This window comes from Equus caballus, chromosome 4 (assembly GCF_041296265.1).
Source record: "Equus caballus isolate H_3958 breed thoroughbred chromosome 4, TB-T2T, whole genome shotgun sequence".
Taxonomy (NCBI): domain Eukaryota; kingdom Metazoa; phylum Chordata; class Mammalia; order Perissodactyla; family Equidae; genus Equus; species Equus caballus.
In genome coordinates, this window is record NC_091687.1 from 56,775,236 (window position 1) to 56,791,189 (window position 15,954).

A 15,954-nucleotide genomic window follows, 5' to 3' on the forward strand; every position below is an offset into this window, starting at 1 on the left:
CAGTACTGAGCTCAGAGAGAGGCTGGCACGAAGTGGGGGCTGCATGTTAGTAGGTGGAATGAATGAATCATCGTCCCAAAGGGGCCTGAGACACCCCACTCCCAAAGTTAAGAACTGCTTCTCTAGACAAACCTCCTCATGGTGCATGTTGGGAAACTGGGGCCCAGAGAGGGACTAGATGCCCCTTGGGTCTCACCCTAGGTCCCCTGCCTGGCTGCCCTAGGCCCTATCTCCACACCTCTGTCCAGGGGGCTGTGCAGAGACAACCCCCCCTCCCCCACTGCAGCAGGGAGTTTTCCAGACTCAAGCTGAGCTCCTCCAAAGGGTATCCTGGCAAGACGGAGGGGCATGGAGGCCAGCCTGGGGACAGTCACTTCACTGTGCCAGGCAGTGGGGTCCCTGGACAGGCAGGGTGGTCTGGGGCCCAGAGCCAGGACAAGAAGGCTGAGGGTGAGTGGGTAGGAGCCCTCTGTGTCCTTCCCAGAGGGCGGCCTTGTGGGGTGCGTGGGGCCTGGGCAGGACAGCCAGGGTGAGGCAGTACGGCAGCACGAGTGTCGGTCCAGTCTACAAGGAGCCTCCAGTTTGTCAGTTCCTGGGAACCTCACTATGGCCTCTCCGGCAGGAAGATCAGCTCCATTTCACAGATGAGAAAGCCGGAACTGAGGTAGATCAGAACTGGGAGCCCCGATGGGTCTGTGTGACTCTTGCTGTGTGACATTGGGCAAACAGCCTCACCCCTCGGGAATGGATAACAGACCGAGATGACAGGGCAGCCTGGCATGGGGGAGAGGCTTTTCTGGGTTCAAGTCCTGGCACCACCTCTTACCTTCTCTGCATCTCCGCTTTCAGAGCCCCCAAGAGGAAGGATGACAGCACCCCACTCTGATGCTCAAGGGCAGCGACGAGGGGTGAGCCCAGACCCCGCCCTCGCTGGGTGCTTTTTCCCTGACAGCCTGGCAGAGCGGTCAGGAGCACGGACCTGGGGAACTGTTGCTCACGTGGCAGCTGTGACACGGCTCACAGCTGGTGCGTGTGGGCCTGGTGTGGAGTAGGCATGGGGTAGAATGGTGCCCAACACCTCCTCCCTTGTCCTCATTTCTGCCCCAAATGGAGAAACTTCTGGAGCCCTAACAATGGCCAAACGTTCGCTGTCCCTACCACTAGGACTGTCAGTCCAGCCTCTTGGGTCAGCATCGTGTGTACCCAGAGCCATAAAAACATTCCTGCCTGTGACCCAGAAATTCCAGGAAGGGTCCTAAAGGCACATGACGGCTGTGCACACAGACCGCACTGATGGGACGCTCCCGAGGCCCCGTTTCGGAGGAGACGGGAGATGGAGCCAAGCCACACCCATCCGACGGCGGGGAAGTGCACGGGAGTTCCACCAGCTTTCAAAGGGGTGGCTGGAGGGATGTTTGAAGACCTAAAAACACACATTTAGAGGAGGGCCTGGCCATAAAACATCCTCAAATAGTAACACTGGTCAGTCCCCAGGGAGTCGGGGATGGTGGGTGATTTTACTTTCCTTGTTGTGTGCCGCTGTTACTTTCCACAGTTGATACCGTGACTGTGTGTTACTTATTTAATAAGAGCAAGGGGGAGAGTGTAACAGAGGTATGTGGCCTCCCCTGTCCCTTGGAAATGGAGGCCAGTTCCACAAATAACCCACTCCAGGCCTGTAACAGCCTGGAGCTACCTTGCTGCGAGCCCCCTCTAGGGTCCTGCCCTCACCCCAGACAAGACTTAGCCACCCACCGCTTGCTACAAATGAGCCTACTCTAGAAGCTCCTGCGGGCTTTGAGCTGCCTCCCCAGGTTGGGGCTAGGCGGAGGGGTCCCATCACATGCCACGCGGCCACCCATGCCTCCCTTCTCCTCATTCTGTCCCTGCTCTTTATTTCCTCTTCAGTCCTTCTCAGGAGCGAACAAAGCCATCCTCTGGCCCGAGACACAACAGCTCAGAGCCAGCTGGGGCAGCCCAGACCTGCCCCGGGGCCCTCCAGGTATTCTTTCCAGAAAGCATGGAGTGCCTAGAATTCTTACAGAAGCAAATGTGTTCTTTTTAAAACTGACGGAACTTTCTAAGCCTGGAGGGCCCCAGGGGATTTGCGGGTTCCCTATTAGACCCATCTGGGGAGCTTTGAAAAACGAAGGTGCACACGAACAGACATGTCATTGAGGGAGATACACAGATGGCAGACAAACACGTGCAAAGACGGTCAACATCATTAGCCATCAGTGAAATGCAAACTAAAACCAGTGAGATATCAGTGTGTATCTGTCAGAATGGCTAAAATAAAAAATAGTGACAACATAAAATGCTGGCAAGGATGTGGAGGAACTGGATCACTCAGACATTGCTGTTGGGAATGTAAAATGGCACAGCCACTCTAGAAGACGGTTTGGTAGTTTCTTTTCTAAGTAAACATACGCTTACCATACGACCTAGCTATTGCACTCTTGGGCATTTATTCCAGAGAAATGAAGACTTATGTTCAGACAAAAACCCGTACGAGAATATTCATAGCAGTTCTAGTCATAATAGCTGCCAAACTAGAAAATGCCCAGATGTCCTTCAGCAGGTGAATGGATAAACAAGCTATGGTATATCCGTACCAGCCGTAAAAAGGAAAGAACTGCTGATGCATGCAACAACTCGGATGAACTTCCAGGAATTATGATGAGTGAAAAAAGGCGATCTTAAAAACTTACATAGTGTACAATTCCGTTTCTATAACATTCTTGAAATGACAAAATTATGGAGCCGGGGAACAGATTGGTGGTTGTCAGGGGTGAGGGACTGGGGTAGGGAGGGGTGTGTCTGTAGAGGGAGGGGTGGCATGAGAGAGCCTGGTGATGGATCAGCTCTGTCACTACGCAAAGGTACAGATGTGATAAAACTACACAGAGACATGGATGCGTGCACGTGTGCTTGGGTGACTAGTGACATTTGAACAAGCTCAGTGGGCTGGACCAGTGTCAGCTTCCTAGGTGGGTGGTGTGCTATAGTTGTGCAAGATGTCATCACTGGGGGAGGCTGTGGGAGGGTTCAGGAGACCTCCCCATACATTTTACCTTGGAACTTCCTGTGAATCTAGGGTTATTTCAAAGTAAAGAGTTAAAAAAAAAACCCACTCGAGGTGAAGGAAAATGCCCCCAGAGGTTCTGAGGTAGTTGTGTCAGTATTTCTTAAAGTACCCCAGTGTGTCTGCCGTACAGCCAGGGACAGAAACACTGACCATTTCTCATTCACATTCAACAGAGGGGAACTGAGGCCAGAGAAGGGATGGGGTTTTCCGAAGGCCACACAGCTGCTTCGGGTGGAAAGGGATGACCACCAACTCCACTGAGTCCAAGGCTTGGGTTGTTCCTGCTGCTCCAGGCTAGGAGTGCAGGCTGGGGCTGAACCAGGTGGTTTGTTTTAATGTAAATTTGTATTGAAATACAGTGTACAGCTTGTTGAATTGTCACAAACAACACACTCATATAATCAGCACCTAGACCCCGAAATGGAAAATGACCAGCCCCTCAGGAGCCCCCTCATGCCCTGCCAGCCACAGCCCACCCCCAGGAGATCCCTCTCCTGACTTTTTAGGTCACAGAGCAGTTTTTCCCTTCTTGAACTTTGTATAAATGGTTGGGTGCTGTGGGCAAGCTGTGACAGGGAGTAGGACTGGAGCCGCCAGTTTATTCTGAAGGAAAAGGAATCAGCCTCCCCAGGAGCCTGATGCAGTAGAGCTGGGGGTGGGGCTTCAGAGAAAGACCTGTCCCCAGGGCAGTTGCCTTGTCCAGGTTGAGCTGGAGGCCAGAGGAGGAGCTGGAGTCCTGCCCGGCTGACTGAGAGCTCTGCGTCCACCAGCTTGGTCCAGGGTCCCCCAAACATCCTGGGGTCCAGCCGGGTGGACAGAGTGCTGGACGTAGGGCTGGCAAACCTTAAGTAAGACTGGGTGGCAGTGAGCAAGTCACCTGGTAGAGCCCTAGTTCCCCCAAATATAAAATTGGGATTTTATATATGTGAATAAACCAAGTATCTATTAATATAAAATTAATGTGTTAACATAACAGTTGGCATTTATGGAATGCTCACTCTGCCTGGCACTGTTCTGAGTGCTTTAAATGTATTAACCTATTTAATCCTCCCAAAGCATCACAGATGAAGACACTAAACTGAGGCAAAGAGAGGTTCATCAACTTGCCCAAGGTCACACAGCCAGTACGTGGCAAAGCTGGGATCTGAACCCTGGCCCTCTTGGCTCTAGAACTCATGTGTTAACCTCCAGCTCTGACATCTCAATATACACTCTTCGATGTACCAAGAGCTCCGTGAATATTGCAACTGTGCGTGCACTGCACTTTCTGGTTTACAAATCACCTTTTCTTTGTGGGCAGTATCTCATCTTTCCTCACAACATCCGTGGAAGGGGGGGCTGTTGTTGCCACCCCATGCTCCAGATGAAGAGGCTGAGGCTCAGAGAGGTTCTGTCACATCATAGGTTGGAACAGGGGTTTGAGCCCAGGCGGTTGGTTCCAAATCCAGCTGTGCTGGGCTAGGGGCCTCTCTGTGCACTCCGAGAGCCCTCACCCTGGCCTTTCCTCCTTGGACCTGTGCATCTCCTGTTTGCAGATGGACTGAGAGGCAAAGGAGGATTGGGGGGAGAACAGGCTTCAGTCTGCGGCTGACAAGGCCACATTGACCTGGCAGGGTGCATGGCAGAGGGAGGGTCTCCATTCAGAGCCAGTCCTAGCTGGGCTATCCGGGAGTCAGCGAGATGCCAGGAGGGCTGCCAAGAGTTCATGCCGCCGAGGAGTCCCTGGGGTTGGGCAGGGATGGGGGTGCGGAGGAGTGGAGAGCCCAGGCACGGGTCACTGCCTGCCACGGGGGTTAGGGCTGGGCCACAGCACCGTTAGGGCCCCCTCAGTCCTGTGAGAGCAGACAGTCCCCATCTCCACATGTATACTCAGTAACAGCACTGTCTTGTAGGAAAATATCATGCACCCTTTAATATCTTAGACCCAGGTGTCACAATATGGGGAAGTGCCACCACACCTCCCTCTCAGGGTTCGGTGAAGGCTAAATGAGTTGATACCCATAAAGTGTCAACACCAATGCCTAGTAAGTAGAAACTGCTCAAAAAATGTTTACTGTTATTAGGGAAGTGGGAGAAAGAAAAAGAAGGGAGGAAGGAAAGGAGGGAGAGAGGAAAGAAGAAAGGAAGGAATGAAGGGAGGGAGAGAGGAAAGGAAGAAAGAAGGAAGAAAAGGAGAGAGGGAAGGAAGGAGAGGGAGGAAAGTCTGTCTAGGAGGATAAGGCAGGAAAAGAAGGCTGTACAAAGGAGTTGACGTTTGATCAGGGTTTTTGTAGGGTGAATAGGAGTTTGCTGCAGGATAAAGAAGCAGGAAATGGAATGGCATTGAGGGTACAGGTGGCCCCTGAGCTGCACTTTCAGCATTTGTAAAGGAGGGGCATGTTTCCATGTGCTTCATGAGGTTCATGCAAGGGCTGGATGAGGAAGTGTTTGGAAAAAGCATCTAGCTTGAGGCGGGCTCTCTGCAGCAGGCCAGGGTAGTGCCACGTGATCATGATGCAGTCAGAGCGGGACCCGAGCTGGGGAGCTGAATCCCTATGCTTGTGGCAAGGTGGCTGTTGGGCTCTACCTGAGGGCACAGTGGGCTCTGCCTGAGGGGCCGGAGAAGCCCAGCACCATTTTGCTGTGTCCTTGTCACATCATATTGGTATTGTCTCCCATGGCATGTGTGCATCTGAGCAGCCAGGTGGGAGTATTGAGAGCTGGGTCCTCCTGTCCAGACTTGGCGCTTCCTGAAGGCCCAGTGGAGGTCCTGGCATAGGAGGGAGGTGGGCAGGGACAGGCTGTGCTGGGGGCACCAGGCCCCCTGCCTAATGGAAGGCATGCCCCAGCCCCTAAAGGCCTGGGACTCGGGGCCTGCTGCCAGCGACAGCAGACAGAGGCTCATGCGTCTCCACAGTCGTTTGAGACCTGTGATTTGCCCCCATGAGTGACATACTGTTACTTATTTACATTTTACAGATGAGGAGACTGGTGCAGAGGTGAGGGGGCTGGCACCAAATCCAGGGCTGGTCAGGGGGAAGGTGGGATCTGACCCCCAGGTGGGGTGGCCCTGGCCTGGGTCCAGAGCTGGACACTGAGCCTCTGGGTGTGGGCCCTGAGCCCGTGCTCTAGGGGACTCCAGGCAGGCCTCTTTGGGGAAGGAGCATGGTGGTCCCAGGTCAAACACACCTGAGTCTCAGTCCCAGCCCAGCCTCTCAGAGTGGTTGACTCTGCCCGTGGCGCTTCCCCTCTCTGGGCCTCCATCTCCCTACCTGTAAGGGGAGCTGCCGCCCTGCCTTACTGGGTGGCTGTGGGGCCTCAGACAGGGCCTGCTCCCCTCCTCAGACTGCACTCACCACCTCTGACTGGCAGTTTGTGGCAGGTCACAGGATCAAAGGAGGCACCATGGCTGTGATTCGTCTTGTCCCCTCAGTGGGGCCAGCAGTGAGCAGACCCAGGAGGCCCAGGCTCTGGGAGAGCACACTCTGATAGAAAGACAGGCGGGGACAAGCAAGCCTGCAGGTAGATGGCTCACCTCTTTTCATGCAGGTTCTGAAAGAGAGAACAGAGAGCAGTGGGGTGAGAGGATGGGGGGCGGCAGGAGGGCTTCTGTAGACAGTCAGGGGAGGTCTCCCAGAGTTGGAAAGTGCATGTCAAGTGAGGTGATGGGGCAGAGCATTCAACACAGAGGGAGCAGCTAGTGCAAAGGCCCTGGGGTGGGGATGAGACTGGCACGTTGTGGCAACAGCGAGACAGCCAGGGTGGTTGGAGTGGGGGCTAGTTTGGCAAGAGGGGGAGGAGGCAGGGGCCAGATCATGCATGGAAGGGAGTTGTCTGTGGCAGGGAGACTGTGGGCAGAGCTGCGAGCTGGAGGCTGAGGCCCAAGTTGGGTCCAGGCCACACCCCAGGATTGGCCCATTAGCTCTGACTGCAGAGGGCCTCGGGCTGGGAGACTCCCTGTGGGACCCCGGACTTCAGCTTCCCCTGAACAGGGAGAGGCTGATTTGACATTGCTGAGGGCCCCTGTGACTGAGCTTCCTGAGGTGGTGTGTCGGATGGAGACAGGGCAGCTCCTCAGTTGACCCACTGAAGGGAAAGAAAGCACATGGTTTCTTGCATTTGGAGGCCAAACACTTTTCCCAGGGCTGCCCACCTACCCCAGGACCTGTCCCGAGACCCCCAGCATGGCCTGAGCTGGCATGGCCCCCCAGGTGTGTGTTGCATGGGGTCATTGGTAACCCTGTCTCACTTTTGCCACCTCAGGAGCTCTCTGGAGATGGGGAGCTGCCTCTCCACTAACTGCCACAGGTACTGTCGCTCCCTTCACTCCGGGCTTGTGCAAGGACCACCGGGCCCACTCTTTCCAGTGGCACCCAGGGTGGGCCCCCAGAGGGCATCAGGGGTAACTTCCCCCTCCATTTGACCCTAAGGTTCCCCCAGGAACCAGAGGTACTGCTGACATGTCCCCTGAGAACAAGTACAGCTAGGCGTGGTCCTCCCAAACCAGGGCTCAGCCAAAGGTCCCCCGAGGACCAGGGTTCAGACCATAGCTCCTCTGAGAGCACAGGCTGGTGGCCCCCAGAGGACCATTCTACAGCTGTGGTTCCCATGACAAGCAAGGCTGCAGCCCAAAGGAGATGCCTGGTGGTTTCTATTGGTTTTCAGACTGTACTTGGTGGAAGCGGGTTGTCTGAGGGTCTCTGCCCTCGTGGATCTTGCTGTTCCCCTATGTCTTTAGAAGAAAGCATTCTGTTTTTACAAGAAAGGGTTGGAGACTGCAGCCCAGAGGAAGGTGCCCTGATGGAGGTCACCAAGTCTCTGCTCACAGTCTCACGAGCAAGAAAGACAAGTAACCAGCAGCTGGTCCTGGAGTGGGGTTGGCACAGGGGAGCCGTGTTCCGTGTAGCCATGTGAATTGGGGAGGAGGGGACGCCTGGACTGCCTTGTAGAGGTGACTAGAAGTCAGCTGGTCCTGTTTGGGAGGTGGGAGATGAACCGCTCCCAGGAAAGGGTATACTTTGTGAGGACCTGCTGGACATGGTGGAGAGCAAGGAAGAAGTGAGATAGAGGGTGAGGCACAGCTGAGTCCCACTGAGGAGCGCTGCCTCTGTGAGGGGGCTTCTGAACCGGCCTGGAAGGAGACTCACAAGGCAACGAGCCCCCGCACTGGACACGTCAAGCAGGGCCTGGGCCCCACAGGGCGGGGGCGGTAGATGCTATACAGGGAGGTGGTTGTAATGACCATCCAGGAAACTCTGAGGCTGCGAGAAGGGACGAAGGGGTGGCCATCTGGGCGCTGCTCCCCAAGGCCAGCTTAGGGCTGGACAGCCCCCCAGGGTGTGACCCTGTGGGATGGGGAGCTGGGCTGTACATACATGGGCTCACACATGCTTGTACCATCCCATACGTGGACCCTCCACAGTCATACATAATCTTCACAGCAGTGCATATGTTTAATGAGAGCTGAGGGGGCCCTGCATCTTCATGTCTGCACAGAACCATTATTTGCCCATTTTACAGAAGTTATTTGTTCAGGATTCTCAGCTGGTGAGAAGATTTGGGATTTGAACTCAGATCCTGGTGTGAATGCTGCCCGATGCTGTAGCGCAGTCCTTGTCCCCGTGTATACACCTCTTCATTCCACAGTTCCTCTTACCGTGGTTGCACAATCTCACACACAGACTCCGGAACATTTGCACACCCAGTCCCTCATACAATCAGACCCTTGCACCATCACTCTCGTACACAGGCTCACACCCACCCACAGCCACACCCTGTTTTCAGCACACAGGTGATTACATGCTCACACTTGTGCACTCACACACTCGGGCTCCCCAGCCTGGCTGGCCTGGACACCTGGCAGGTGTGTGGGTGTCCAGGCAGGGTGGGCTGGCCCCCGGGAGAGAGGTTCAGGAAACTCCTGTAAGCAGCTGAGCCACTGGCTTCTCTGACAGCCGTCCATGTTGTGGACGGCAGCGTGGCCCCATCTGCTCTGTCCACTCTGCCAGCCGGCCAGTGGGCACCCAGCTCAGGGCCAGGCCTGGGAAGCTTCTGGAATGAAGGGAGGGTGGGTGAGGTTCCTGTCCCTGGGTGTCTGGGGGCTGGCTGGGAGCTGTCTGGTTTGACCCAGGCCAAGCTCTGGTCAGCCTAGGCAGGCGGTCATGGTCAGGGACCACAGTAACCACCGCCCCTCAAGACTGACCTGGCCAATGACCCAGTGCCTTCACAGCCCTGCAAGACCAAGCTGGGGGTCAGGGCAGAGAGAGCAGGGCCCCCTGGCTCTGCCCTTCCCCCTCCTCTTCTCAGCTGTCATTTCCCGAGTACTTGTGGTGTCGGGCGCTTGAGATACCATGGGGAGCAGACCTGCTGCCTCTGCAGAACCACCGTGTCAGGTGGGGGACAGGCAGCAAACAGACAAAGGGATGGGTTTCCAATGTAAGGTGTCAGGTGGTGATAAGTGCTCTGAAGAAAAATAAGTCAGGATAAAGGGGATATGGAGTGATGAGAGGGTAGTCAGGGGAGGCCTCTCAGAGGAGGCGCCATTTAACCAGACACCAGGAGGAGAGGTGGGATGAGCCACGTGACTATCTGGAAGAAGAGCATCCAGGCAGGGGTGAGGTGAGGTTGGGGTGGGGGAGTAGGCAGCAGTACAAAGGTCCTAAGGTGGAGCATACTTCGCAGATTTGAAGAACAGCAAAGAGGCAGGCACTGAATGGGATCTGCCCCCATCCCTGTGATCTTCCCGTCACAGGCATCCCAACTTCTCACCCTTCCAGCAGCCTTGGGACAAGGTAGAACCAGGCTCAGTGTTCCTATTTCACAGATGAGGAACACTGAGATCCAGAGACCACAGGAGTATGGTGCAGACCCAGAACTAGGACCCAGGGCTCCCACCTATGTCCCCGCCACCAACTGGCCTCGGTGCCCTTGTTGTGCAGCAGTGGCACTGGCTCTGTGGCTTTGTGGGAGCCTTTGAGAAACCTGGCCCTTGGGCTCTGGAGGAGGAGGTGCCTTTTAAGCAGGCCGGCCACAAAGGGGCTCTGGAGGCCCGTTCACAGCCTGCGAATCCAGAAACCTAGGTCCCAGCCAGTAATCGCCTCCTTTCAAAGGCACAGCCAGCGTCCTCTGCCGCAGTTGTGCGAGGGAAGCTACTGTCCCCGTCCGTCCAGGGAAGAAGGACAGGTGGCACTTCAGGGCAGCTAGCCCGGCCTGTGCCACCTCAGCAGATAGGCTCATCGCCCACGGCAGATGGCCGCCATCGCCCTCCTTCCTCGCCTGCCCCATGGTCATCAGCCCAATTGTCCCGTGGCTCATCTCTCCCCAGCCCCAGACAGCAGGGGGCATCCTGCATCCAGCCCGAGCCCATTCTAATGGTGCTGGGAGTGCCCTCTCCCCTCACTGGGCCTCACACTCCCCGTCTGTACAATGAGGGGGTTGGACTGGGCCACTCCGAGCACCTTCCAGCTCTAGCCGTCCACAGCGGGATGTTTCCAAGGAAGAGTTACTCTGTCGAGCAGGGTTTCTCAGTCTCCCCCTCCTGACATTTGGGGCTGGATCAGTCTTGTAGCGGGCTGTCCTGTGCACTGTAGGATGTTTAGCAGCATCTAGATGCCACTAGATGCCAGTAGCACCTCCCTCCCCAGTTGCGACAACCAAAAATTTCTCCAGACATTGCCAAATGTCCCCCAGCAGGGAGAGGGTGGTGGCAAAATCACCCCTGGAAGAGAACCACTGCTCTGGAAGCAGCTTGTTTGCCAGCGACAGACTGAGGGAACAGCCTCCTGAGGCCAGTGAGCTCGGAGCTGGGATCAGGCCCCTGGTTCCGTTCCAGCCCTCGAAGTCCAGCAGCCTTGTGCGGGGCACACGAAGCCCAGCCCCCTTGGGGTGCCAGTTGTCACCTGAGGCCAATGTGTCGTCCCTCACGGACAGGGATAGGGTCTCTTCGGAGCCTCTGTTTCCTTGTTGTGAGCAGTGGAGTGTTAGCAAGGCCTCCTTGGAAGGATGCGATGGGACCACAGCTTTGTAATGATGTTGAGCACATGAGGCACCCTGTGCACAGAGGGTGAGTGTGGTGGGCTTGGGGCCACAGCTGTGTAAGGATGTGGGGCACATGAAGGACCCCATGCACAGAGGGTAAGTGTGGTGGGCTTGGGGCCACAGCTCTGTAAGGATGTTGAGCACACGAGGACCCTGTGCACAGAGAGTGAGTGTAGTGGGCTTGGAAGGGTGCTGTGTGCTCTGAGGTCCTTCCATTCTGCTCTCCAAGATCCTTCGTTCCTTCACCAAATGATGACTGGGCCCCTGCGGTGGGCCAGGCGTTGTGCAAGCCCAGGGTGGGCTATTCAAAGAGAGATGTGGGCCCGGCCCTGGAGGTGCTTGTGCTGCAGCTGGTGGGGAGAGAGGCAGGAAAGAAATAAACAAGTAAATAAACAGGATCATGGCAGAGGATGGCACGTCCCATGGACAAAGTCAGATAGAGTGGGGTGAAGGGGGCTCAGACGGCCAGGGAAGGCTCTGAGGAGTGCTTGAGGTACCATCTGATGGGAGATGGGAGCCACCTGGGAGGGCAACTCTGGCAGAGGGGCCTGCAAAGAAGGCCCAGAGGGTGTGGAGGATTAGGGGACATGAAGGGGGTCTCCGAGAGGTCAGACAGTCCAGTCGGCAGGAGCCAGGTCACGGAGGGCCAGTTGATGGGTCAGGAGTTTGGTCTTTAGTCTGAGAGCAGCAGGGGGCCACATGAGTGTGTGGAAAAGAGAGGCATTTTAAGGTCCCTGCGGCTGTGCAGGGAATGGGCAGTCAGAATAGAAGCTGGGAACCCTCCAGGAAGGCTGGGGAGACAGGGCTGGCCCAGTGGTTCTCCTCCTTCATCTGTGACTGCCAGGTCCTGGGGCTTCTAAGCTGTGCAACTTTGGTGATGTTACTCAACTTCTCTGACTCTCCTTTTTCTTATGAGTAATACAGGAATCACATTAATTCCCTTACAGAGTTAATGTGAGGATTAAATTAAGTAAGCATCTAGGACCAATGCGGGAACATATGAGCACTTAACAAATAAGAATATTTAAAAATAAAGTAAATAAAAATCAAAATCAAATCGAATGACAAAGGAAGACAGGCAGAGCATTTTCATAGGATGTCTAGCTGTTTGAGGCATAGAATCATTAGCTGCCATGGGAAACAGGAAGTCAAAATGTGGCATTTCTTTAGAACCAAATGTTTGAGCTTGCTCAAACATTGCTGTTTTGAGGGTGAGATCGTCACATTACTCTTTGGTTTTAATGACTTCATTAGTGTTTCTTACAATAATCATTGTGTCTGAAGCTCTCCCCTATGGGTTTATCCATGGAAGAATGCAGAGTACCTACTACTTCATTAACATGGAGGTCTTCAGATTTGTCTGGAATATAGCCTACTGAACACTGATACCTAAGATTGAAGGTACATTTCTGTAAGAAGAATTTCTTACAATTGTAATAATTTAAGGACACCATCTTCAACACTTTAACTGTGTACAGGCAAAATTACTGAAGCCCCAAAATATGCAACAGCTTGGAGTTTAATTGTGACTGGAAAACTATCCTTTGGAAAGTGTATGTGAATAGAAATATTTATGAGTTGGCATGGAGAGCTGGCACAGTACATTTGCTATGGAATAATTTTAACTGTTACCTTGTTTTACAAACTGGATTTTATCTGATACCTTTACGGGAGGGTTGAACAAGTCTATACATTCACTCTACATGCTTAGGTTACTGGTTTGGTTTCAATTCCAGACATGCTTGAGAAAGTTTTAATAAACTTCTTAACTGAAAATGATCAAAATGAAACAACTAGAAACATTTCCCATTTAAGAGCAACATGATATTTCACATGCTCTACTGTTTGATATATCATCAATTTTGCACCAGATTTTGGCAAAGGAAAGGATCCTGCATCAAGAATTTTTATTTTTTGGACTATAAACAAACAAAAATCCAAAAGTAAACAAAGACCAAACCAAAGAAGGAGACATTAAGCAATAAAAAGCAGAACCATGACTTGCGTGTTAAGTGGAAAAAGAAACCATACGATAAGTTTGCTGCTCATTCTGATTTAATCAAAGTCTGTCAAAACAGAGTGGTCTTTCTCACAAAAGATTCAAAATCCCTAAGTTTATTCTCAAATACAAAAATAGCTACACTTGGGAAATATTATTAATGCTATGTGACCACATCTGAATGCATACCTCAAAAATATTAAATTTTAGGGATGTATCTAATGGAAATATCATGGGTCTACCAAATCTATATATACAAAGATGTTCGTACAATATTATTAAAATAGAAAAAATATTTAAATGTCTAAATTTGTCCAGAGTAAGGAACTGATTAATGAGAAGCATTCACAGTGGATTGTTAGCAGCCATTGAAAAACAATGCTGTAGGAAAATATGATGACATAGGGGAAATGGGCGTTTGATCTTAAGTGAAAAAAATAAATAATATGGTCTTATTTTTGTTTAAAAAATTGTGTTTATGCACCAGAGACCTGCTTTTTAGTTCTATTCACCAATGGTTTTCTCCATGTGACATAGACTTATACTAGTTTATTTACTTTGAAATTAAATGTATTTTACAATTTCTGGCAATGTATAATTTATTATCTCTGTGATAGGAAAGTATTTATTATAATAACGACAAAGTAAAAAAACTATATAAGAAGTGACAACTATCTTTTTACAAATAAGTATACTACTTTCTAGTGACATTTCTCCTTCCAAACTCATGTCAGAGTGTTCAGGTGTGTCCAACTGAGACAAGTCACCAGAAGAGCCAAGTCAGAAATCAAGGAGGAAACCTGAACAAAGACCAAAAGTAAGTTAAGAACTAGAGAACCAGAGCAAAGTCAGAATCCAGGGAACCCAGAGAAGGTTACACAGGTCATCCCAGTGATCAAAGGGCTGGAAGCTGAAACCCAAGAGGTAGAAGGCAATTGTTTCTTGCCCAACTCCACCTTCCACGTTAAACATTTCTGTCTCTGTCTCTGTCTGTCTCTGTCTCTCTGTCTCTGTCTCTCTCTCTCTCCCCCACCCTCCCCCACCTCAGATTTTAAGAGTTCTAGGTGGGCCCTAATTTTCTTCAAATTATATTAGGAAAGGCAACTTTAAAATAAATACTTTAAACTCTAGAGGAAACCAATGGCCTAAATCTAAATTCTAAACTCCAAAGTAAAACTTCAGTCTCTGATTCCAGAGTGGCTGGGTACGCATATTATGATGAGAAGACGAGGCTGTGCACTGCTAGGGGATGCCCCTGCCAGTGTGCCCCTCAAACTATAAAGAATCTTCCAATATCACTACTCACTTTACATCTTTATCTCCAGGTTAAGATAATCTCAATTCAATTAAGTTTTCCTCATAGGCTGACAAGTGGTTTTGTTTTTGTTACTCACCTCTAAATTTCTCCCGTGTTTCTGAAAATAAGATGCCTAAAATCAACCTTTAGCATTAATACATTCAGTATCACAAGGATTCTATTCCAAGTACTTCTATGATAATTAATTTCAGGTTATGAAGAAGCAAGTTGTGTTATAGTTACAAAGATAAAGTAGAACATGTAAATCAGATGATAATTTCAACTAATAATAATAACTGTTATTTAGATAAGTTTGTGACAGTAATGACATAGTGTTACTTCATTACACCTATGATAAAAATATGACTCAAGGGTTGGCACTTCAAGCAGAAGTATTCCAGCTGGCTTCCCAGATACTCTCAGCTTTCCAGAGAGTCCCATCATCTCCTAATGGGAAAGGGCTGCTTCTTCAAGCTTCTTACTCCTGGAACTAAGGCTCTTTCCCTGTACTTCTTATGGGATCTCTTTCACAGCTCGTCTGAATAGAGCTAAGCAAAGCAGCTACTCAGAGTGCAGAAGCCACTTCTCTCCATGTGTGGAGATCTCAGGGTCCAAAATACATTTCATGTAAGTACGTGCTGGCTACTCAATTTATCTTGGCACAGGTTAACATATAAATCCCGGATTTACAGCCATCTCCAATTCTACTTCCTAGTTCACTCCATGTGACAATGAGCACTTTATATACCCTGGTGCTTAACCACACACCTAATGAGCCAATCTGACTGATTTCAAAGAGTCCACTAGGTGGCAGAGGCGTTTACAAGGAAATAAAGGTGAACAACGTCCAAGTCTCCTTAAATAGTTCAGCAAGCAGAAAATGAAAGAGAACCTAATTAGAGGAATATATGGCATTTATAAATTACACAATACATATGTGTTAAACTGTGAAACCACACATAGACAAACAGAAGTTCCAATTTTAAACAAGACATAAAAGTCCACCACAAATAGCAACAGCTACCTGGTTCAGCCAGCAATGCTTATTTTAAATAATCTTTTAAATAAAATTTGCCTTTTTAAAAAAATTCTTAAAGGAGATTGAACTTTAAAGGAAATCCCGGATTACTGGTGTTCCATTGACACAAGTAAATTATTTCCAGTCTATACACTCACAAGCTCTGGGTCTCTTCCCATTGTCTATCATCTGCTGTCTGCTGCATGTCAAATCCTATTATTTAATCAGAGCTAATTTACAGTCGGCCCTCAATATCCATGGTTCCACATCCGCAGATTCAACCAACAGCCGATTGAAAGGCCTACGATGGCTGGGTCTGTACTAAACAAGTACAGATTCTTTTTCTTCTCATTATACCATAACAACACTAACAACCATTTACATCACATTTACATGGAATTAGGATTATAAGTAATCTAGAGATGATTTAAAGTATACAGGAGGATGTCCACAGGTTATATGCAAATACTGTGCCATTTTATATAAGAGACTTGAGCATCCACAGATTGGGGGGTGGTTGGGGGCAGGTGATCCTG

General features: G+C 50.9%; 1 protein-coding gene across 2 annotated transcripts in view; it reads left to right on the plus strand.

The window, feature by feature from the left end:
• Nucleotides 1-15,954, plus strand: part of LOC111773188 (uncharacterized) — a 46,155-nt gene that overhangs the window by 14,549 nt on the left and 15,652 nt on the right. The window contains exon 4 of one of the 2 annotated variants that reach the window (XM_070264672.1): nucleotides 850-2,447. The exons of the other annotated variant lie outside the window; for it this stretch is intronic. Coding sequence (XP_070120773.1) covers nucleotides 850-870 — 21 coding nt within the window. The 3' untranslated portion in view covers nucleotides 871-2,447. Of the gene's footprint in view, nucleotides 1-849; nucleotides 2,448-15,954 lie in introns of those variants that run through there. 2 annotated transcript variants of the gene reach the window in all.